Source organism: Diachasma alloeum, unplaced genomic scaffold (genome assembly GCF_001412515.2).
Source record: "Diachasma alloeum isolate Michigan unplaced genomic scaffold, Dall2.0 Dall_scaffold_00325, whole genome shotgun sequence".
Classification (NCBI taxonomy): Eukaryota; Metazoa; Arthropoda; class Insecta; order Hymenoptera; family Braconidae; genus Diachasma; species Diachasma alloeum.
Genome location: NW_021680464.1, coordinates 199,543 through 224,005, shown reverse-complemented (window position 1 = coordinate 224,005; position 24,463 = coordinate 199,543). Strand labels below are relative to the sequence as shown.

General features: G+C 35.7%; 1 protein-coding gene across 1 annotated transcript in view; it reads left to right on the top strand.

The window, feature by feature from the left end:
* The window catches only part of LOC107040167 (DNA N6-methyl adenine demethylase), a 101,474-nt gene that overhangs the window by 58,676 nt on the left and 18,335 nt on the right, over nt 1-24,463 (top strand). The window contains exon 3 of the mRNA XM_029126243.1: nt 11,775-12,044. Coding sequence (XP_028982076.1) covers nt 11,775-12,044 — 270 coding nt within the window. The remainder of the gene's footprint in view (nt 1-11,774; nt 12,045-24,463) is intronic.

The following is a 24,463-nucleotide window of genomic DNA, read 5'->3' as shown; positions in this document are numbered from 1 at the left end:
GTAGGTCTCGAGCGCTCGGGGCGCGAGGTATCTTATAGAGAACAAAATGTAAAAACCCGAAAGGGTATATGTATACATGTGAAAATGAATTATTATTATTTTTTTTAAGAAGTGAAAAAAAAATTAAACTTGGTGAATATATTATTTAATGGGATCTTGTAATTGGCCTTGGACTGTTGGGTATTTATGAAATAAGAATGGTAATGAAAATGACATTCGTGGAATATTCGATGACACTGTAATTTTCAAAACCGTATGATGAAAATATGATGATGAAAATTGTGGAAGTTCAAACAACTATTATCCGTAAATTTAAATTAATGAAAAATACACTTGAATTGATTATTCAAAATTCACAATAAATTTGGGAATTCAAGCTGTCATTGGAATATCAGTGATGGACTGAATAAAAACCCAATTTTTCAGAATTCTCAAAATGAGGGAAACATTCCATAGATAATTTGACCTTATTTAAATCGATGTCTTTGATTCAGTGAATTATTCATTGAAATTTTATGGACAATGTTCAGGAGAGTAACATTAAATTTGATTTAGGGGGGAAAATCATGAACTTGTAAATTTCACTGAAAATTCAATCAATATTAAATATATATATCTAGGGAACGGTGGGGCGAAATGAAACACGGGGCAAAATGAAACAGCAAGAAAATCTTGTGATCTAAGGGAGATAGGACGATTTTCATGGAAAACTTTTTTGTAGAGAATTTTACAAGCTACAAAAAAGGTCCTCATCAAAAATGTCCTATCTCCTTTAGATGACGAGATTTTCCCACTGTTTCATTTTGCCCCGTGTTTCATTTTGCCCCATGCTCCCCTATGACGACGGCGGTGGCTGTGTGGTTAGAGTGTGGGATTGGCATGCGGGAGACCCGGGTTCGATTCCCGGCTGGGGGGCCAAAATTTGTGACACTCTCAAATCTCACGGTTTTATTGTCGAGCGGGAGTCTCGTAAGAGACGACTGTACCTGGGCAGGTTTTTCCCTCAAATGAGGTTTTCCCTTGTCCTTCGGCGAATGCGGTACAGGGGGTTGGGGGGTGGGAAGGGAACAAATCGTAAAGACCCGAAAGGGTATACGAGAAGAAAATTTTTTTATATATATCTATGAATTTTCCTCATTTTATCAATTTCCATTGAATAATTAAACTGAAAGTTGAACTGTCCACTGATTTTTTCATCCAGTAGTGCATTTCCGTCGGCTAAATTTCTTGAAACGTCAGTGAAAGCGTCATTGAATAAAAATTTCCAAAAAGTCTACCGAATATTGCACCCAAACATTTAAAAAATGCGTAAATTCATCTGCCAAAAGATTTTCGCACTTTGTTATTCTTGTTTTTCATGTACTTGTTCGCTCTCTCAGTTTATTTCACCATTTTTTCTTCCCCATATTGCGTTTGTTTAGTTTAGGGGATTGGGAAACAGGTGATAAATCAATTTGGTCGAAACTTTTGATTATTCCCGATGTTCATCCGCTCCACAAAACCCACGTAAAAAAAGTCCGGCAGACGAGTGAAACACGAGGGAATGGGGCACCCGGGGTATAGCGTGTCAGAGTGGGGTTTTTTATCCTCTGAATCGCTCACAGTTATTCCTTTTTCAAAGGGATGACTGAGTGGCGGAGTAGCTACCAGAGAGCGAGTGAGTACACCAATGTAAACCAGAGGGTTGACACGTAAAAGAGGGACTGGTGTGATGTAGTGGCGAATGTCAGCCCTCTCCGCCTTTGGTACTCGCCTTCAAACAAAACTCGAAGGCTCGACTCCTGCAACTTGTTGCCTATATTTATTGCAAATGCTCTTATCAGTTGGAACATTCAATGTCTCGAACATTCTCCACAACAATCTCAGTGATAATGGAAAGATGTCAATTGGCGTCTTGCATAATTTTTTTTCCAATTGTTTTATTTGCAATTGAAATATTACCAATGAATACAACAATAGTCTTTATTGAATACTGAGTATTCATGGCATTTTTCATTGGAAGATATAGAATTAAACTGCAATTTCATAACGTAATGTGACAGTTTTGTAAACATAATTAAAATCAATGTCATTTGCTGCAATGTCAAAAAATTGAAATATCTTTGGTCAACGATACATCGAATCTGAAGTCTTTCAATTTTTAAATTTTTACTTAAGATTACCAAAAAAATTGATCAATATCACTCATGAAACACTGCATTCGCTCAAAATGTCCAAAGAATATGAAATTGCTCGCTATTGTCGTGACATGACCCAATGTTTCCATGAATAGAATTGAATATTCATAGCTTCGATAAATACAGTTTCTCTTTATCATAGAAAACTACAGGGGAATCTATCCTTCCGGGAAATCGCCGTCATTATACTGCGATACCTTTAATATTAAGATAATCTTTAAATTCTATTTTTGAAGAAATTTCGCAAGAAACTTTGCAATTCATTTTGAGCCCGTAATAAAGACAATAATAAGATCATTGTAAAATGTCCTGAAAGTTAGGGTCAAATGGGGCTCAAATGAAAGCTCTGATGTTCGGCTACAGAAGTAGAAAAGCATTTCACTGAAGAAAAAAAAACCAAAGTGCTTGTACATCCTCACATCAATAGTATATTGCATCAGGGGCGAAAAGTCATGTTTTCCCGCCCGAGGTGCACATGCTATTTTTTAACACGCCTGCAAAGGAAAGTTCGTATTTTGTTCTTTGATGAGCGGGAGGAAAGTACGAACTTTCCGTGCAGGTGTGTGAGAAATTCAATTTTAAACTCCCACAGCAATCCCAATTTCTCCCCAACACTCACAAGAATATTCCTCAAAAATCCCCTTTCAAAATTGTCGACCCTGTCCCACTTTCCCGAAATCCCCACTTCCCCCGTCGCCGCTCCCCCAATAACCCCCCAAAAAAAACTCCAAAACAACACCAAAGCAACACTCCAATTTAACTTTCAAAACCCGAAGCCCTCCCGAGTTGTCATGCAGAACTAGCCTACTAAAATCGAATGCCCCTGGTTATGCATTCAGTAGAAAAAAGGCATCGCGGAGAGACGAGACATCCCCCCTCCCGTAAAAAACGACGAGTCCCCCGCCGTCTGTGCTACCGGTCGGGGAATAAAGGTCTCCACTCGATTCACAAGTAAAAGACAAACTCAACCAAGACTCCCAACGAAAAGAGAAAAAAGCCAGCAGCCCCTCGGCCCGCGGGGTGCATCCAGCTGAAAAAAAATGTTGGAATGAAACTGTTTATCAAAAAACAAAATAAACAACTCGGGAAAATCCCCTCGTGGAACAACAGACGAGCCACCCAAGGAGAAAGAGAATTACAAGGAAAGAGAGAGGACACACCGGAAAGACACGAGATCAACCGAGTCTGCGGGATTCTGTTCCTCGTCCTCCTCTACCCCCGAAAGAGGAACGAAGGAGGCAGTGTGGGGCGCAATTGACGGCGGGGACTCTGGTGGAGGCTCCAAGAGAGGGACTCCCCCAGCCAACCGGTGTGCCTCGATGCCGTTGGGGTAGACGGATTGGAAAAGAGGAGAGGGATGGCGCTGGGCAAAGAGGGAAAGAGGGTTGCAACGAGGGGGCCGGGGGGAGGGGGGAGCACCCGACGAAGAGGAGAATAGGCCCGTTGAACACGAGTGAGACGAGGCTGGACTGGGCTTCCAACGAAGACGGAGAATGAAAGATACACATATACAACTCTACGAGGGTATGCTTTCGGTGTACGGCACGCGCGGTGAATAGTCGCGCTTACTCTCGCACGGGTATCAGACGGTATTTCGTTATTGAGGGAAAATCGAGGCTACCGCGCGCCGGGGGACACTTGATATAAGCAGTATTTATTCGTGGGGATAATTTTTTTTCGCTGATAGCCCCGAGGTTTCAGGGAGTGGGTGTGGTTTGAGGAGTGATTGCAGCGCTATTTTTAATTCTTTCGGTTGTGGGATGCTCCTCGAGGGAAATAGTGAGGATAACGGAGGCAGGACTCAGACTTGAAATGTCTCGTTGCTAGTGATAACGGACACTTGGGTCAGACCATTCACGCTGGGTACACGAGGTGAGATTGATCGGGAGGAATTGGGAGGATGTGGAGATGACGTTTATTATTTTATTTTGGAGGGCAGGGACCGGTGTTTTTTGGAATTTGAGTAGCAGATGCTTTTGAGTTTTCGAGTTTATGAATTTTAAGGCCATTGGAATTCAAAGTATTTGGGAAATTGTTGGGGTTCATGTGGGGGATCATTGAAATTTAATGACTAATATTAAAGAAATTGACTCAATTAATCAATCATTTAGTTGATTGAAAATAAAATTTATTGAAATCAATAATTAATACATTTGGAAATTTCTTACATTCGTCATCGTGGAAAATTCTAACATTTGTTATTTGCAATTACAATTTTGTCGTTTATTCAGCTCTAGCCCTAGCCCTTCTCCAATCGGTGTAACAAGTCCAGAAACCGATGATAAGAGTTGAGGCAAAAAAATCGGCTCGGAGACGCGGGAAATCGATGTTACCCCGCGCACGACGAGACACTCAAGCCCGTAGACGTGGGGAAAGGTGAGCCGCGTACCTCCCTCATAAGCGTTGTAATACAAGGGACATGTTGTCTCACCGCAATGAACGATTGAAAACGATAGTAACACTTTCGTTCCTTCTTCTATTCCTCATTCCTCTCTCTTTTTTCTCATTTTTTAAATTCTATTTTTACCTACCGCCGACAAACGACGTGTGCATATAGTAAAAGAGTGGGGATCGGGAGAATAAAAAAGATGAGAAGTAAAAAAATGGGGAGACGGTTCAGTGAACGGCGCCGAGGTCAAATTATCCATCTTCCCTTGTCCTGTTCGTCGCACGGGAAAAGTTAAATAAATTGTCTGATGTATTTTGTATATTCTCTTCCTCAATTTACACCTGAATACACGGAATTAAGCCCTCTGATCCCCTTCGCAAATTGCGGTATTTTTTCAAGGGGCTATTCATTCCGGAAATTATTGCATTCACTGAAATCCACTGATTTTAATTCTTCAGTCATCTTTGGAATCAACTCGGGAATCACCACATCTGCAACATTTTTTCTATCTCAATTCAAGACACTTGGAGAGTATTCAGTGACTAGGTATTTATGACCGCGGCACTACCATAAGACATTAACCCATTAAGACATGGAATCATGAAATTTTTAGTGACTTATTCGTGTTTTTTTTCAATTTATTAAAGTTCTGAATTTATTGACCAGGGATAGCCATATCCATAAATTATAATTACTATTAAATTATTAAGTTGTCAATGAAGAGAGGAGGAGAAAGGCCAGTGTGGATGTAAAACAGAGAACACTTTTGTAACATCAAAGAGAATAAATTGAAAAAAATTGAAATTATTAAGTTGTCAATTAGTTGATATCACTTTTAAATTTCAATTATTGAAGGAATCATCAATTTAAATATTCAAATTTTGAACTATTTATTAATTAGTAATTGAGTTAAGAAGATTGACGATTATTTGGATAATCGGAAATCCCTCACAAGAAATTTAGTACTATCTGCTTAATAGAAAATTTATAGTTCAATATTTTAAAATATTTAAGTCATCATCAATTGGAAATTTAGATTATCAATTTTCTTACTATTTTTAAATTTCGATTAGTATATGTAAACCTTGATCAACATAAGTAGGAAATTCTTTTAATATTGAAGAATCGAAAGATCAAAGGCCATCACTGTTATTGACAGGGTTGACAGGGTAATAGGAATGGGAAATGTCAAATGAATTTACGCATATTATCATTGCAAAACCAGAAGGGCGTCGGAAGCTTAAATATTATTCTAAGGAAAAATACGGCAATCAGTATAGAACATCAGTATTTTTTATCACAAAAAAAGGTTTCACGTTAACACCGGAATATTTAATCTCTCACACTGAAGACATTAGCACCATTTTTTTCAACTCTATAAATAGTTTTTTTTTGTACAGCAGATTTTTAAAATTTGAGGCAATCCGTTTTGCCCAACTTCTCATATTTATCATAAATCAAAATCCAGTTAATGAACCCTTTCGAAGTCAACTGCACTCATCAAATCACGTTGCGTGATGCTTGAAGTCATTGCTTCCGTGGAAACATATATAAAAAAATATATAATATGGGCCAATTTAATATTTTCTTCAAATATATCTAAGATTTTTATAAAATACATTTGAAACATATAAATTTCTATTTTATATAACTTTTATCTATAAATCAATCCAATTCCATACATAAAATATATAATTTTCAGAATATAAATTTTTCCGTATGGGTGAAATTCTATCTCTTCTCGAATTCCCTGAAATTCACGCTGTAATCACATGAAATTGACTTCATATCGAAGTCATGTATAACTCAATCACGGAGTGAGTAGCCCCTCGCAATTTTTCCTGATTGCACGAACACCCCAGACGTTATTCAGTTGCTGCAGAGAAGTGGAATGGAAAATGTGGAAAAGAAAAAGAAAATGGCAAAATTATTTCCTCTCATTTCGTGGAGTTGAAATTCTGTAGAGGTTTGGTAGAGGAGAGGGGGCAGCGTCACAAGGGGGTGAATTGACACTCGACATGCTCCTGAAAGAAACGAGAGAAGTGCTAGAGAGGGAGAAAAAAATTGTGACTCAAGGGCTACTCCAGCGGCGTTTGGTCCAAAAGAGGTGCTCTTTTCTTCAATTCTCTTTTCTTTCTGATCACTTAAACTGCGAAGCGAAGGAATAGAGAGCAGTGTTGCATCGGTAGTCACGTGTTTATGCGGTTGGAAACACCACGTGGTGGGTAAATCCTCCCCCGAGGAGAGACTCGAAACCAGTGGCTTTTAAACACTAAATACCTGGGGTTAGAGTCTCGGTTGCTCCTTCTGGGGAGTCTGAGCCACTCTGGGTCTTCTTGTTACGCCTCGCTTGGCTCCACTCCATCAAACTACAGCACCTCGGGGGGGCGTTCTCCTGCTGTCTTCTCTAATTTCCTTTATTTTTCATTGCTGTGAACGAATTAATTTAGTTAAGTCATCAGTATTCGTTTTTTTGTCGTAAAAAACTGCAAAATAAACAGGTTTCAGAAACATCTGCTTTATGATGCACTGAGAGAAAAAAAATAACTCCGCCGAATATTTGACAAGTGGAACAGATTTACTTGAGGGAAACTAACGAAAATTATAGGAGGAAATTTAATATCTTTCACAAAAATTCAATTTTTGTCGTGGAAAAATATAATCTATTGTACGACAATCATTTGAGCTGGGAGAACTCCATAGGTTTATACCGTAGAAAGAATACATTGACGAGGGAAGAATATTTTTTCACAAAAAAATTGTCCCCTCGGAATTATTTAGCTTTGCTAACAACACAATTTTCGGCAAGAAAATTCCGGAATTCCGGAAATTTTAATCGTGTTCAAGTTCCACTGAAATTTCAGGAAATTTTGTCATTGAAGAATCAAATATTCCATGGATTTTCTGTTCAAATGATCTAAATATGAATAAAATCCTTGATTTTTCACTTTAATTATTCTCTGAAAATTCAGAAAAATCAGGAAAATTCAGAGAAAAATTGAAAATTCATGTCATTTATTTTCAAAATATTCATGTTCCATTGAAAATTCAATCGATTTATGAAATTTCCGTGAATTTCCTTGAATTCTATCGAAAATCAGAAATTTCAATGTCACTCTTATGAGAATTACTATCATATTTTCCATGAAATTTCAAAAAACTTCTCACAATATAATCCTCTATAGAACGAATGTATTTGCCCGAAAGACATGTAAATGTTTCACGAGAACAAATGTGATGTCTCACATGTTGCGGTAACTTTCTTTTTGGCCACAAGTAAATTGATTCAACACGACAAAAGATCTCAGTGCATTTCAATGCAAAGGCTTTTATTGCCGGCATCCGGAGAAATGATGCATTCAAATCAAATAAACCCCTTTATTTTTTTATTTAAAAAGAATCAACTCATATAGTTATTTGATACCACGATATTATTAACTTATTATCCACTTATTTATTCTATCAACTTTATTTATTTAATTTGAAAAATTATTTCTTTGATGAACAACTATGAGTTGGAAGACCATTTCTCTTGCTACATTACTAATAAATTTCCATTATGGAGTAAAGAAAAATATGCAAAATTCCAATTAGCAATTAAATGGAGATGAACTAGCTCTCGCACTTTATCCCTCATGTTTGACTTTGACAACTAGATCCAATTGATTTTCATGAATAATTTAGAATGATGCATGAATTGTTCCAGTCGAAGAAGTGCTGAAATTAACGCGAAAAACTGCTTGTAAAACTTTTCACGAAGTTTACGTAGAGTTTCCACGGGTTCATTCCAACCGAAAGTTGCACGAAATCACGGATGCAGATTAAAGCCATTTGAATTATGAATTATGACGAGTGTATTAATAACTCGAATTTCGGGTTTACTGCTGTGTGCAGTTCAATTCCGAAAGTTCATTGATAACGGTGGTAACATGGCTGTAAAGTGAGACTAACTGTGAGCGATAATTCGGTAATTAACGAACACCCATTCTACGTAATTCGGTGGACAATTGATAGCCGATTGATATCGATTCAATGAGTTTTCATTATGTTGCTTTTGTTGATGGGGGGGTTCAATTTTTGGTCGAGGATTTTTTTGGAGAAATTTTTATTTAAAAATGCAGGGGCTACTCAGTTCTGAAATTATGGCGTAAATCTGTGATGAAAGCAAGTCGAAACCACGTTAAATCATTGAATTTGCTGGAATCATTCATGTAATTTTTGTTTTCCGGCGCAATGTTGATAAATAAATTATTTTTCGTGAACTATTAGAGGCGAGTGGGCAAAACTGACGTTTCTCATCGTCAATAATTAGAAATTGGCCGAGTGAAATCAAATGAATTCGCCACTATTTCCCAGTTATTGTCACAATTTGAAATGAGCATTTAAATAGTATTTTTTGAAAGAACAGTTTTGATTTTCAGGGACATGTTAGTGATTTTGTCACCGATTTTTAGTGACATCATCACTAATTTGCTCCTTGCAAAAATCCAAATTCTTCTGTCATCCTGAGGACAAATATTTTCGTCGGTGACTGTACGAGACGAGAGTGATTGCCCCCGTCGCCTTCGATATTAAAGTCGTGCCACAAGGCGTCCCTGAAGGTCTCCCTCCCCCAACCTTATATTGTTCACCACCCAGTTTTACGATGCACCTCGCAAATTGCATTTTGCGAGGCAGAGAGTAACTGGAGAATAAACGATGAAACTCCCCCTCGGCCATTTTTAGAGGCGCCCAGTGTCGGGGTCAACTAAAATTTGAAAATAAAATTGAAAGACAGGAAAATGACGATGAAAAGTTGAAGGAGAAGGAATTTCATGAGGGACAATTTTTGGGAGAAATGACTCTTTGAATGGAATATATACATTTTATTTCAAATTTATTAAACAAAGAATTTAATTGAATTTGACGATAAAATTACATTTTTTAACATTTCTTTCGAATTAATAGATGCTAGAAAATTTTCAAACTATCCCGAGCTTTTCTTTTTTCAAAAACTTGATCATTATAAATTATTTATAAAAAGAATTCGTAATTTTCAAAAATTCAATCCTTCCGAATTTTCTCCGAATTTTTCAAATGTAAGAAACATTTGAAAAATTCAAACGATTCAAAATCAATGGTCAAATTCACAGTTTCAAAGTTTCAGTAAATAATAATTTTTATTCTATATTCAGAACAATTACTATACTAAAACATTGGTAAAAACCCATCCACCGAAAAGACATTCGCTAACTAATGATTTCCACCCCGGATGTCCCTATAATTTCAGCAAAAACTTTTTCCCCCGAAGCAAATAAAACCAATTCACAACAATAAATATACACAAGACACTCAATGGATGTAATCGAATTACAACGGAAGGGCCGATCACCAGTTTCCGGCTTGGGCAGAGTGCCAAAGTGTCGCGAGAGACAGTCGCGATGAATGAGTTCCGCACAACAGCTCTGAAAATTCATATCCATTCCTAAATATGTTGCACCCCCTGCCATAAAAATAGTGTTTGATTTCGTAGAATCGATAGATCATTTATATCTTTCCACGATGGCACTCGCAGAGTGTAGAAAATGCATGATGAAAGTTTGAAGAGACAGTAGTCGCTTTGGGATATCCTCACCCACTCCTCCCTCCCCTCCCCTGAAACTTTGATAATTCGCCAAGTGGTGGGTCCATTAATAATTCCACCATTGTCTGAGAATACTTTACGATTCAAACTTCTCCCAAAAATGTTGGCGATAAATTGAAGGGGCGAGAGCAACGGCTGAGGAATTCGGGGCTTCAATTAAAATTGTGGAAAATATTTTTAATTAAAAGTTTATTGGTCTCGACTCGTGGAATTTATCAGAGTAATTTCTCATTAAATTAAATCGACTAAAGTGCTCGTTTCCTCTTGGCTATGGTCTTCAATTAATCATGCAGTTCCGTTGAGTGAGTCACTGACAATAACTCAATCGAGTATTTTCACTTGTTCGTGAGGTGAACATTCCCATTGATTACCTTTTGTTCGATGATTTTGTGGATTTTCCAAGTCATCACGAATGTGTAATTACGGATCAGCTATTATTGCTGGTATCGGCTCCTGAAGCTATTATCAAAGTTCAAAACCAAGGGAATGTCATTTGTGGCTATTGCCAGTGGCACGTTGAACTTATGGCAACAGCTTGAGTTTACCTGTGTCCCAGTTTAGTCTCGTGCCTGGGTATTTTAAGACCATTGGTGCCATGTCGATTCCCTCACAATGATCTGTCAATTCGTTTTTATATATTTAGAACAATGGATATTGAATTACTTGAGGGGGTTTATAAATGTCCTCGGACAATTGATCATTCGTTTATTCCTGGAGATGATTGTTCTCAATTTAGGAACGAGGCTAGCAATTAAGATAAATTTATCACACTGGTGGGATTTTCTTTAAGTCAGTAATAGTCACATTCGAACTTTCAATTTTGTCAATTGGAATTCAATTTAAGATCAAATCGATCATGGAAATTCTTATTCATCTTGGAAATTCAACAAAATTTCGTTTTTCATGTGGAGTCTTCATTGATATGTCAATGAAGCTTCAGTTTTCAAACTCATTTTGAAAATTGAACATTACATTTACTTGATCTTTGAATAGATTGAAAATTAAAAACAATATTTCTCTGAATTCTTGGAATTTTCAATCATTTTCATTGTCACTTGAAGCTGAAAATTGTAATTTCGTTGAATATTTCAAGCATTAACTGATTTGTTTGTGACAATATATAGGGAAATTTCAGAAGTAATTTTCTAACATTTTTCAACAACAATTTTCAAAATTTTCTTCTCATAAGTAAATGCTGGAAATTTTTCAAGCTATTCCGAACTCTTTGTTTTTCAAAAACTTTATCGTTTATAAATTGTTTACGAAAGGAATTCGTAATCTCTAAAAATTCAATCTTCGAAATTTTCCCAAATGTTTCAAATGTTTCTTAACAATTCTAAATCAGAAGTTAAATTCACACTTTTAAAGTTTGAGTAAATAATTCGAGTAAACAATAATAATGATTTTTATCTAACAACATATATGGAAATTTCACGTGAATTACTTATAAAAAAATATGGATTATCTGCTAGAAATTCAAATAATTTTCTAACATTTTTTTCTAATTGCAAAATGCACAAAACAATTGCTTGAAACTCAGTCAAATAACGAAATTAATTTTTTGTTATCATTTTTATTGTTACAGAGTTACCGAAAAATAGCAAGACAAGTGAGTACGCCAGACAGTGCGCCAACAGGTCTTGGCAGTCCTCAAGCGGGTATTGGTGGTCTCCAGCAGCATCAAGCACCCCAACAACAACAACAACAACAGCAGCAGCAGCAACAGCAGCAGCAGAATCAGCAGCCAATTCACCCTGATCCCATGCAGCAGACAAAGGACACGCTCAATCCGGCGGGGAATCAGCAATCGGGAGCATTGAGAAACGGAAATCCACCACCTCCAGTTGTTTCAATGGTAGGTAGTCAGACTATTTTGCATGAAAAGAATTCCATCACGAGGCTATGAAGTATTTTCACCAGTTTGATGTCACGTACTCGTGTTTCTAATGTTTTATCAGCACTCGTGACGCTCCAGTTTCACTCTGATCGTCGCGATTTCATTCAGGTGCATTATTACCAGAGACTCGGGCCATTTATAGTGACTATCGTGTACACTAAGAGTTAAAATCGTTTTCTTGGGTCGTGTCAGACAGGAAACGCCTCTCTCGTGTGAATATGCATCATCCAAACTTGTGGGACTGAAATATCGTTTTCATTATTAAATTGCGGGATCGGGGTTGGTGTTCTCGATGATGAGTTAGAGTATTCAATTCATTGAGACTTAACAAGTGGAAGATGAGATTTCAAGCCCGGAAATATTAAATTCATCGATTAAGAATATTCAGTCCTAATTTAAGAAACTCTATAGGGAGATAAATGATTAGATGAAGACTATTGTTTTATAATTAATGAAAAGAATTCAAATTCTCTAAAGAAAAAAATTGTTCGGCTCCAGTAGTCGACGAGATATTACTCAAAGAAGTTTCATTGACTGAAGTTCTTAGTTAAGTAGCATATTCTGCATTTAGGGAATATTTTCTTTAGAAATGCCTTTTCCGTGTGAATATGTATTATCCAGAATTGAGACTGAAATATTGTTTTTATTATTAAACTAGGGGACTACGCCCCCTGCTCGCTCCGCTCGCCAACCTCATCTGACCCATATATGATGCGCATATGATTCTCATGTTCCTTATTTTGACCCTTGTGACCCTTAATCTGACCCTCATTATTACCTTTGTGACCCGTATTCTGACTGTCATGGCCTTTAATCTGAACCTTGTCACCCTTAATCTGACCCTCGTGCTCCTTATATTGTGCCGCATGACCCTAATGACCCTTATTTTAACCCTCGTCACCCTTATTCTGCCCCTCATGACCCTCATGACCCTCATGTCCCTCGTGACCCTTATTTAGGCCCTTGTGACCCTCAATTTTGGAGTCTTAATTTCGAGTACCAAGGTTTTTTCACTAGAAGTCGATTTGGATTTTTATAATATTGAGAGATTGTGGGGTCTGGGGTTAGTGCTCTTGATGTTAATTTAGGAGACATATTCAATTCATGCGGAATTGACAAGTGGAAGATGATATTTTAAAGCAAGAATTATTAGATCCATCAATTAAGGATGTTCAGTCCTGTTTTAAAATTGAAGAGTGTTCTGTCTGGAAATATCTTTCCCGTGTGAATATACATCATCCAGCCGAGAGATTGAAATAACGCGATTATTATTAAATATTGAAATTTCGATTCGATAATTTAGAGGTTCTTTTTAAACCATCGTAGATTGATGCGGGGAATACGGTCCTCATTAAACCCAAGATTGATCTCATTGATCGATTAAAAATATCCACTTGCATTTTGGGGAATTATACAAAACGGAAAAATGATTGAATCAAGAATTTTATTGCTAAAAATTTCTAACAATGCTATTCTTAATTCAATAATTCAATTGATTCAAATTGATTCAAATTCTATAATAATTTAATGAAGAACATATTTATATGTTCTTGATTTGAAAAAAAAAATCATCATGATGCGCCGAGTTCTCAAACAGGAATAATTATCCTAAAATTAATAATAAATTTCTTAATTGAAGAATTATTTTTTCCATGTCCCAAAATATCATGAATTACTCAAGTTAGGATGAAATGCAGATAATCGGCGTAATGACGAGAAATGTGAAAAAATAGATTTTTTGTCCTCGAATTTTTCCCACAAATTTTCATGCAAATTCACGGGATCTTGGTGTGGCAAAAATTCCATCGTCGTACGGGGTGAGGTGCAGCCACTTCTATTCCGCCCCACTTCACCCCCCGGTTTGAATTCTCCTCTCAACTCTCTTGGGGGTGTCTCTCCTCTCCCTTCTCTCCACCTTTCTCTGATGCACGTCGTTGCTTGCCAGTTCCTGTTCCTGCGGGTATTGATTCGCGTTGGCGGTCGGTCACCGCCCGCTCCCCCACTGAGCCGACGTCTGCCAGTGGTCTAACACACCCCTTCTTCTCAACGATGCGCCACGTCAGATGGGTTGTTTCTTCATACGACGATATTTTAATCGTCTGCATTCTGTTGAGCTTCTCATTTTCTCTCATTTCTTCCTAATTTTGTTGGAATGCTTATCAAGTTAGAAAATAGAACTTGTATAATATTTTTTTCTTGAAATTATAATTGTTTGAATTGAGGGGAAAATTTTGTATTAAAATTTCAAAGAAGTATTTTCGTAAAATTGAAATTCACTACAATACGAATATTTGAAGCACAGCATAACTCAATAATTGTAAAGGTATTCACAAAATGATCTGCATTCATTTTTCCCCTGCACGGAACTCTCAATTTAGAAATGAATATATCCCATTGAAGAATTAAATCTTTCGTCATAAAATATTTGAAGATTATTCTACCAACAACTGAAGGTAACGGGTTGAAAAAAATTATGATTCAACCCTTTTTTAAAGAATTTCAAGAGCTACAAAAAAGATTTCAGCAATTTTTCCAAAACCTAATAGTTTCGAAAAATTTTACAAAATAATCCGCACAAAATTCATGCACCTGAGACTTATTAGAATATGAGTGTTCTTTATTAATTATTTATTCATTTCTTGATACGAAAATATCTCCCCGATGAATTAAAAAAATCAAGAATATTTCAGTAGCGAAGTGATAAAAAGAGATAAGTCAATTTTGACTATTGACCACTTTTCAGTGAATATCTCGGAATCTAAGGGAGATGGCGAAATTTTTGTCACCACCTTTTTTGTGGAGCCGATTAAGTGCTACAACAAATATAGTTATAAAAATTTCGCTATCTCTCTTAGATTCCGAGATATTGCTTAAAAACTGATCAATAGTCAAAATTGACATCTCGCTTTACCGCTTCGCTACTGATTTTATACTTAACTCAAATTGAAATGAAAGGGAGAGAATTTCTGAATTAATCCTAATATTTTCAGTGAACACAATTTTTCCTCGTGCACTCATGTTGAATGCAATAATAATTCCATTCCGAAGGAAGCCAAATCAAACGCTAATGGATGTTTACCCACCGCGAATATAAATCACGTTCGTCCCCCGCAGACGTATCAGTCTCAATGGCAGTGATCATTGAAGCCTTCATGATGAAGAAATCGTTTGTTTCGTGTGTCCGATGGAACACGCAATTATGCACCAAACCGAGACCACGAAATTCCGGTGCCTGTTTTTGGGGGGATGATGGGCGGAGATGGGAGTGGAATATATGTAAGCTCATAAGCTGCTGGTGTGCAAAGAGAAAGAGAGAGAGTGAGTGAGACGGAGAGAGCGGGAGGAGGCGAAATTGCAAAGCCAATGCGCGGTCGAGGGCACATGTGGTTTTCACTTGGATATACCCGGCCGCTGCGTATATTTCGTGGTACACCTGTGTGGGAGAGGAGACGGGAAAACGGCTACGCGACTCAACGAGCCGGAATTCGAAACAAAGGTAGCAGTGATGTTTCGTTACTCGTGACGCGGTCAAATTACGTTAATGATTCACCCACTGTAATTCCGTTAATTTCATCAGTAATTTACATCATTGTAACCGTTGCATTCTTTCTTTCCCCCGAAATGTGCAATTTATTTGCGGAAATTGCTGCATTCCGTCGGAGAGTGAAAATTCTAAAATTAAAGTTCGTTAAAGTTTAAAGGTATTTTATTCTGAGAAAAGTCTGAAGCGAATCCAGAGCATTGGGATTTTGTACGAGATTATTTCCCTCTGTCCACTCCTTTTTAGGTTCATTTTCAGAATTTTCCGCTGACAAAGTTCATATTTTTTTTTAAGATTAGACTCTGCAATTTGGTAGGATTTGCATAATGAAATTACTCGGTTCCTGAACATGAAAATTAGCAATTTACTTTGGAGGAAAATTTAAAGCATGAGATTTGAATTTTTTTATCTACCTCAGCCCTTTGAGAATCAGCCGTCTTTATATGAAGGAATTAGTAGTCTTGTTTTTCGAGTAATTCTGTGAGGCGGATTTTCCGCTTTTCTCGGGTAAAATGAGGAATTCATTCTCGGAACAATTTGAATAATGAAATATTTTATGCCTTCTACTTCCTACCGTCCTTCATAGTCACATATTCGGAGAATGAAAATTAGGAATTTACTCGAGGAAAATTGGAATTTCAGGATGTGAACTTTTTTACATGATAAAATTAGTAATTTGCTTTTTTTATTAATTCACCGGGGATAATTTGAAGGGGAAAATTCAAATCTCTTTGAGACTTGATATTTATTTATATAATAACATTGGTAATTTGTTTTTTTTTATTTTTTTATTATTTTAATAAGAAAACTTGTAACTTGCACATTTGGTTTTCCAATATTTCTCTCTCCTGTGATAAAACCGGGAATTTATTCTCGGAACAATTTGAATAATGAATTTTTTTATACCCCCAAAGGGATGTTTTCCATCCGAAAATTCTTATTTTACCTCCGACGAAAATTTACACAAGTAAATCGATATCTACTATCTCCATCGACTCTTTCAGATGCCGTTTATTTATATTAAAAAAATATCTATATTTTATGGCCAGTTCAATTATGAAAATTGTAACTATCAAATTCGTGGTCCCAAAAGGGACATTTTCCGACTGAAAATTAATACTTTACCTCCGAGAAAAATTTAAACCAGTAAATCCATGTCTATTATCTACACCTATCCTTAGAGGTTCCGTTTATTTCTATTACAAAATTAGTATTTATATTTTTTGGTCAGTTCAATTAGAAAAATGTTAACTCACACTTTCGTGTTGTCAATATTCCGCTCTCTTCTCCGATAAAACGAGAAATTTATTCTCGAAACAATTTGCATAGTGAAATTTTATTCAACTTTCATGCTTACTATAAAATCGGTAATTTTTCATGGTTTCAGTGAGGAAAATAGTAACTCTCACACTCGTATTTCCAAGATGTTTCTTTCTCTTCGATAGACTGAAGAGTTCCTTCTTCAAAAAATGAGAATAATGGAATTCTTTCTGTCCTCCACTCCCTCGCGTCTCATTTTCACCTAGAAATGAGCAATTTACGCCGCAGAATTTGAATAATGGAATTTAAAACTCTCTCTCCGCGTCACCTCTGCTCACAGAAGTGCCCTTTTTCAAATTGACGATTGAGTTTCATGGGATTTGGAGCGCTCCACTCGGAATTAGTCCGCGGGGAATCGCCCGCCGAGGGCCATCCCCACGTCCCAGTTCGGAGTTACCATTGGGCTCTCACCTCACCCATGTACACACTAAATCCTCATCTCCACAACCCTTTAATGGAATATCCATCGCAATTCGTTGGATTGTTACTGAATCACCGATAAATCCATAACCCGTGTGTCGGACATTCTCCCGTGGCCCGATCCTATCAGAAGTGTGAATGAATTACGTACAGAGCAGATCACACTCCGAGCGCCGTTGACATTCGCCGATAGAATTGAAACCGCAAATTGGCTCCGTTGATACACAAACGCCCATTGATGATCCTTACTTTTACTTTCCATCTACATTCGTTTTATTCGTACTCTACAAGGGAGCGTAATAAAAACCTCGGGATTGCCCGACAATTTGTGATCCTGTTCGTGATGGCCCTTAACACGTCGGTTACCACGAAGTGACGTTTCAATTATCCGCTGAAATGAACTAAAATTCGATAGCGAATCCAAAGAAAAAAAAATTCATGCATTAGAATTGTTTTTGAAAATGGAGAAGTTTTGTAGGATTCGAACAATTAATAGCTGTTTTCATACGTTAATGCATTAAAAATGTATATTTAATGTATTTTTATTTTAAAAAATCTACTGAACATTCCAATTGGAAAATATATTGAGGAGATTGCATTATAACTAATTCTCTTCTTAATCGTTCGATTTCAATGAATCAACATTAATTTTGAAGTTTATAAAAATACCTTGAAAACATACTTAAACGTCCATTGATAATCCTCATTTTTGCCGCCCCTCTACGTTCGTGTTATTCGTACTTTACAAGGGAGCGTAATAAAAACCTCGGGATTGCCCGACAATTCGTGATCCTGTTCGTGATGGCCCTTAACACGTCGGTTACCACGAAGTGACGTTTCAATTATCCGCTGAAATGAACTAAAATTCGATAGCGAATCCAAAGAAAAAAAAATTCATGCATTAGAATTGTTTTTGAAAATGGCGAAGTTTTGTAGGATTTGAACAATGAATAGCTGTTTTCATACGTTAATGCATTAAAAATGTATATTTAATGTATTTTTATTTTAAAAAATCTACTGAACATTCCAATTGGAAAATATATTGAGGAGATTGCATTATAACTAATTCTCTTCTTAATCGTTCGATTTCAATGAATCAACATTAATTTTGAAGTTTATAAAAATACCTTGAAAACATACTTAAACGTCCATTGATAATCCTCATTTTTGCCGCCCCTCTACGTTCGTGTTATTCGTACTTTACAAGGGAGCGTAATAAAAACCTCGGGATTGCCCGACAATTCGTGACCCTGTTCGTGATGGCCCTTAACACGTCGGTTACTACGAAGTGACGTTTCAATTATCCGCTGAAATGAACGAAAATTCGATAGCGAATCCAGTGAAAAAAAAATTCATGCATTAGAATTGTTTTTGAAAATGGAGAAGTTTTGTAGGATTCGAACAATGAATAGCTGTTTTCATACGTTAATGCATTAAAAATGTATATTTAATGTATTTTTATTTTAAAAAATCTACTGAACATTCCAATTGGAAAATATATTGAGGAGATTGCATTATAACTAATTCTCTTCTTAATCGTTCGATTTCAATGAATCAACATTAATTTTGAAGTTTATAAAAATACCTTGAAAACATACTTAAACGTCCATTGATAATCCTCATTTTTGCCGCCCCTCTACGTTCGTGTTATTCGTACTTTACAAGGGAGCGTAATAAAAACCTCGGGATTGCCCGACAATTCGTGACCCTGTTCGTGATGGCCCTTAACACGTCGGTTACTACGAAGTGACGTTTCAATTATCCGCTGAAATGAACGAAAATTCGATAGCGAATCCAGTGAAAAAAAAATTCATGCATTAGAATTGTTTTTGAAAATGGAGAAGTTTTGTAGGATTCGAACAATGAATAGCTGTTTTCATACGTTAATGCATTAAAAATGTATATTTAATGTATTTTTATTTTAAAAAATCTACTGAACATTCCAATTGGAAAATATATTGAGGAGATTGCATTATAACTAATTCTCTTCTTAATCGTTCGATTTCAATGAATCAACATTAATTTTGAAGTTTATAAAAATACCTTGAAAACATACTTAAACGTCCATTGATAATCCTCATTTTTGCCGCCCCTCTACGTTCGTGTTATTCGTACTTTACAAGGGAGCGTAATAAAAACCTCGGGATTGCCCGACAATTCGTGACCCTGTTCGTGATGGCCCTTAACACGTCGGTTACTACGAAGTGACGTTTCAATTATCCGCTGAAATGAACGAAAATTCGATAGCGAATCCAGTGAAAAAAAAATTCATGCATTAGAATTGTTTTTGAAAATGGAGAAGTTTTGTAGGATTCGAACAATGAATAGCTGTTTTCATACGTTAATGCATTAAAAATGTATATTTAATGTATTTTTATTTTAAAAAATCTACTGAACATTCCAATTGGAAAATATATTGAGGAGATTGCATTATAACTAATTCTCTTCTTAATCGTTCGATTTCAATGAATCAACATTAATTTTGAAGTTTATAAAAATACCTTGAAAACATACTTAAACGTCCATTGATAATCCTCATTTTTGCCGCCCCTCTACGTTCGTGTTATTCGTACTTTACAAGGGAGCGTAATAAAAACCTCGGGATTGCCCGACAATTCGTGACCCTGTTCGTGATGGCCCTTAACACGTCGGTTACTACGAAGTGACGTTTCAATTATCCGCTGAAATGAACGAAAATTCGATAGCGAATCCAGTGAAAAAAAAATTCATGCATTAGAATTGTTTTTGAAAATGGAGAAGTTTTGTAGGATTCGAACAATGAATAGCTGTTTTCATACGTTAATGCATTAAAAATGTATATTTAATGTATTTTTATTTTAAAAAATCTACTGAACATTCCAATTGGAAAATATATTGAGGAGATTGCATTATAACTAATTCTCTTCTTAATCGTTCGATTTCAATGAATCAACATTAATTTTGAAGTTTATAAAAATACCTTGAAAACATACTTAAACGTCCATTGATAATCCTCATTTTTGCCGCCCCTCTACGTTCGTGTTATTCGTACTTTACAAGGGAGCGTAATAAAAACCTCGGGATTGCCCGACAATTCGTGACCCTGTTCGTGATGGCCCTTAACACGTCGGTTACTACGAAGTGACGTTTCAATTATCCGCTGAAATGAACGAAAATTCGATAGCGAATCCAGTGAAAAAAAAATTCATGCATTAGAATTGTTTTTGAAAATGGAGAAGTTTTGTAGGATTCGAACAATGAATAGCTGTTTTCATACGTTAATGCATTAAAAATGTATATTTAATGTATTTTTATTTTAAAAAATCTACTGAACATTCCAATTGGAAAATATATTGAGGAGATTGCATTATAACTAATTCTCTTCTTAATCGTTCGATTTCAATGAATCAACATTAATTTTGAAGTTTATAAAAATACCTTGAAAACATACTTAAACGTCCATTGATAATCCTCATTTTTGCCGCCCCTCTACGTTCGTGTTATTCGTACTTTACAAGGGAGCGTAATAAAAACCTCGGGATTGCCCGACAATTCGTGACCCTGTTCGTGATGGCCCTTAACACGTCGGTTACTACGAAGTGACGTTTCAATTATCCGCTGAAATGAACGAAAATTCGATAGCGAATCCAGTGAAAAAAAAATTCATGCATTAGAATTGTTTTTGAAAATGGAGAAGTTTTGTAGGATTCGAACAATGAATAGCTGTTTTCATACGTTAATGCATTAAAAATGTATATTTAATGTATTTTTATTTTAAAAAATCTACTGAACATTCCAATTGGAAAATATATTGAGGAGATTGCATTATAACTAATTCTCTTCTTAATCGTTCGATTTCAATGAATCAACATTAATTTTGAAGTTTATAAAAATACCTTGAAAACATACTTAAACGTCCATTGATAATCCTCATTTTTGCCGCCCCTCTACGTTCGTGTTATTCGTACTTTACAAGGGAGCGTAATAAAAACCTCGGGATTGCCCGACAATTCGTGACCCTGTTCGTGATGGCCCTTAACACGTCGGTTACTACGAAGTGACGTTTCAATTATCCGCTGAAATGAACGAAAATTCGATAGCGAATCCAGTGAAAAAAAAATTCATGCATTAGAATTGTTTTTGAAAATGGAGAAGTTTTGTAGGATTCGAACAATGAATAGCTGTTTTCATACGTTAATGCATTAAAAATGTATATTTAATGTATTTTTATTTTAAAAAATCTACTGAACATTCCAATTGGAAAATATATTGAGGAGATTGCATTATAACTAATTCTCTTCTTAATCGTTCGATTTCAATGAATCAACATTAATTTTGAAGTTTATAAAAATACCTTGAAAACATACTTAAACGTCCATTGATAATCCTCATTTTTGCCGCCCCTCTACGTTCGTGTTATTCGTACTTTACAAGGGAGCGTAATAAAAACCTCGGGATTGCCCGACAATTCGTGACCCTGTTCGTGATGGCCCTTAACACGTCGGTTACTACGAAGTGACGTTTCAATTATCCGCTGAAATGAACGAAAATTCGATAGCGAATCCAGTGAAAAAAAAATTCATGCATTAGAATTGTTTTTGAAAATGGAGAAGTTTTGTAGGATTCGAACAATGAATAGCTGTTTTCATACGTTAATGCATTAAAAATGTATATTTAATGTATTTTTATTTTAAAAAATCTACTGAACATTCCAATTGGAAAATATATTGAGGAGATTGCATTATAACTAATTCTCTTCTTAATCGTTCGATTTCAATGAATCAACATTAATTTTGAAGTTTATAAAAATACCTTGAAAACATACTTAAACGTCCATTGATAATCCTCATTTTTGCCGCCCCTCTACGTTCGTGTTATTCGTACTTTACAAGGGAGCGTAATAAAAACCTCGGGATTGCCCGACAATTCGTGACCCTGTTCGTGATGGCCCTTAACACGTCGGTTACTACGAAGTGACGTTTCAATTATCCGCTGAAATGAACGAAAATTCGATAGCGAATCCAGTGAAAAAAAAATTCATGCATTAGAATTGTTTTTGAAAATGGAGAAGTTTTGTAGGATTCGAACAATGAATAGCTGTTTTCATACGTTAATGCATTAAAAATGTATATTTAATGTATTTTTATTTTAAAAAATCTACTGAACATTCCAATTGGAAAATATATTGAGGAGATTGCATTATAACTAATTCTCTTCTTAATCGTTCGATTTCAATGAATCAACATTAATTTTGAAGTTTATAAAAATACCTTGAAAACATACTTAAACGTCCATTGATAATCCTCATTTTTGCCGCCCCTCTACGTTCGTGTTATTCGTACTTTACAAGGGAGCGTAATAAAAACCTCGGGATTGCCCGACAATTCGTGACCCTGTTCGTGATGGCCCTTAACACGTCGGTTACTACGAAGTGACGTTTCAATTATCCGCTGAAATGAACGAAAATTCGATAGCGAATCCAGTGAAAAAAAAATTCATGCATTAGAATTGTTTTTGAAAATGGAGAAGTTTTGTAGGATTCGAACAATGAATAGCTGTTTTCATACGTTAATGCATTAAAAATGTATATTTAATGTATTTTTATTTTAAAAAATCTACTGAACATTCCAATTGGAAAATATATTGAGGAGATTGCATTATAACTAATTCTCTTCTTAATCGTTCGATTTCAATGAATCAACATTAATTTTGAAGTTTATAAAAATACCTTGAAAACATACTTAAACGTCCATTGATAATCCTCATTTTTGCCGCCCCTCTACGTTCGTGTTATTCGTACTTTACAAGGGAGCGTAATAAAAACCTCGGGATTGCCCGACAATTCGTGACCCTGTTCGTGATGGCCCTTAACACGTCGGTTACTACGAAGTGACGTTTCAATTATCCGCTGAAATGAACGAAAATTCGATAGCGAATCCAGTGAAAAAAAAATTCATGCATTAGAATTGTTTTTGAAAATGGAGAAGTTTTGTAGGATTCGAACAATGAATAGCTGTTTTCATACGTTAATGCATTAAAAATGTATATTTAATGTATTTTTATTTTAAAAAATCTACTGAACATTCCAATTGGAAAATATATTGAGGAGATTGCATTATAACTAATTCTCTTCTTAATCGTTCGATTTCAATGAATCAACATTAATTTTGAAGTTTATAAAAATACCTTGAAAACATACTTAAACGTCCATTGATAATCCTCATTTTTGCCGCCCCTCTACGTTCGTGTTATTCGTACTTTACAAGGGAGCGTAATAAAAACCTCGGGATTGCCCGACAATTCGTGACCCTGTTCGTGATGGCCCTTAACACGTCGGTTACTACGAAGTGACGTTTCAATTATCCGCTGAAATGAACGAAAATTCGATAGCGAATCCAGTGAAAAAAAAATTCATGCATTAGAATTGTTTTTGAAAATGGAGAAGTTTTGTAGGATTCGAACAATGAATAGCTGTTTTCATACGTTAATGCATTAAAAATGTATATTTAATGTATTTTTATTTTAAAAAATCTACTGAACATTCCAATTGGAAAATATATTGAGGAGATTGCATTATAACTAATTCTCTTCTTAATCGTTCGATTTCAATGAATCAACATTAATTTTGAAGTTTATAAAAATACCTTGAAAACATACTTAAACGTCCATTGATAATCCTCATTTTTGCCGCCCCTCTACGTTCGTGTTATTCGTACTTTACAAGGGAGCGTAATAAAAACCTCGGGATTGCCCGACAATTCGTGACCCTGTTCGTGATGGCCCTTAACACGTCGGTTACTACGAAGTGACGTTTCAATTATCCGCTGAAATGAACGAAAATTCGATAGCGAATCCAGTGAAAAAAAAATTCATGCATTAGAATTGTTTTTGAAAATGGAGAAGTTTTGTAGGATTCGAACAATGAATAGCTGTTTTCATACGTTAATGCATTAAAAATGTATATTTAATGTATTTTTATTTTAAAAAATCTACTGAACATTCCAATTGGAAAATATATTGAGGAGATTGCATTATAACTAATTCTCTTCTTAATCGTTCGATTTCAATGAATCAACATTAATTTTGAAGTTTATAAAAATACCTTGAAAACATACTT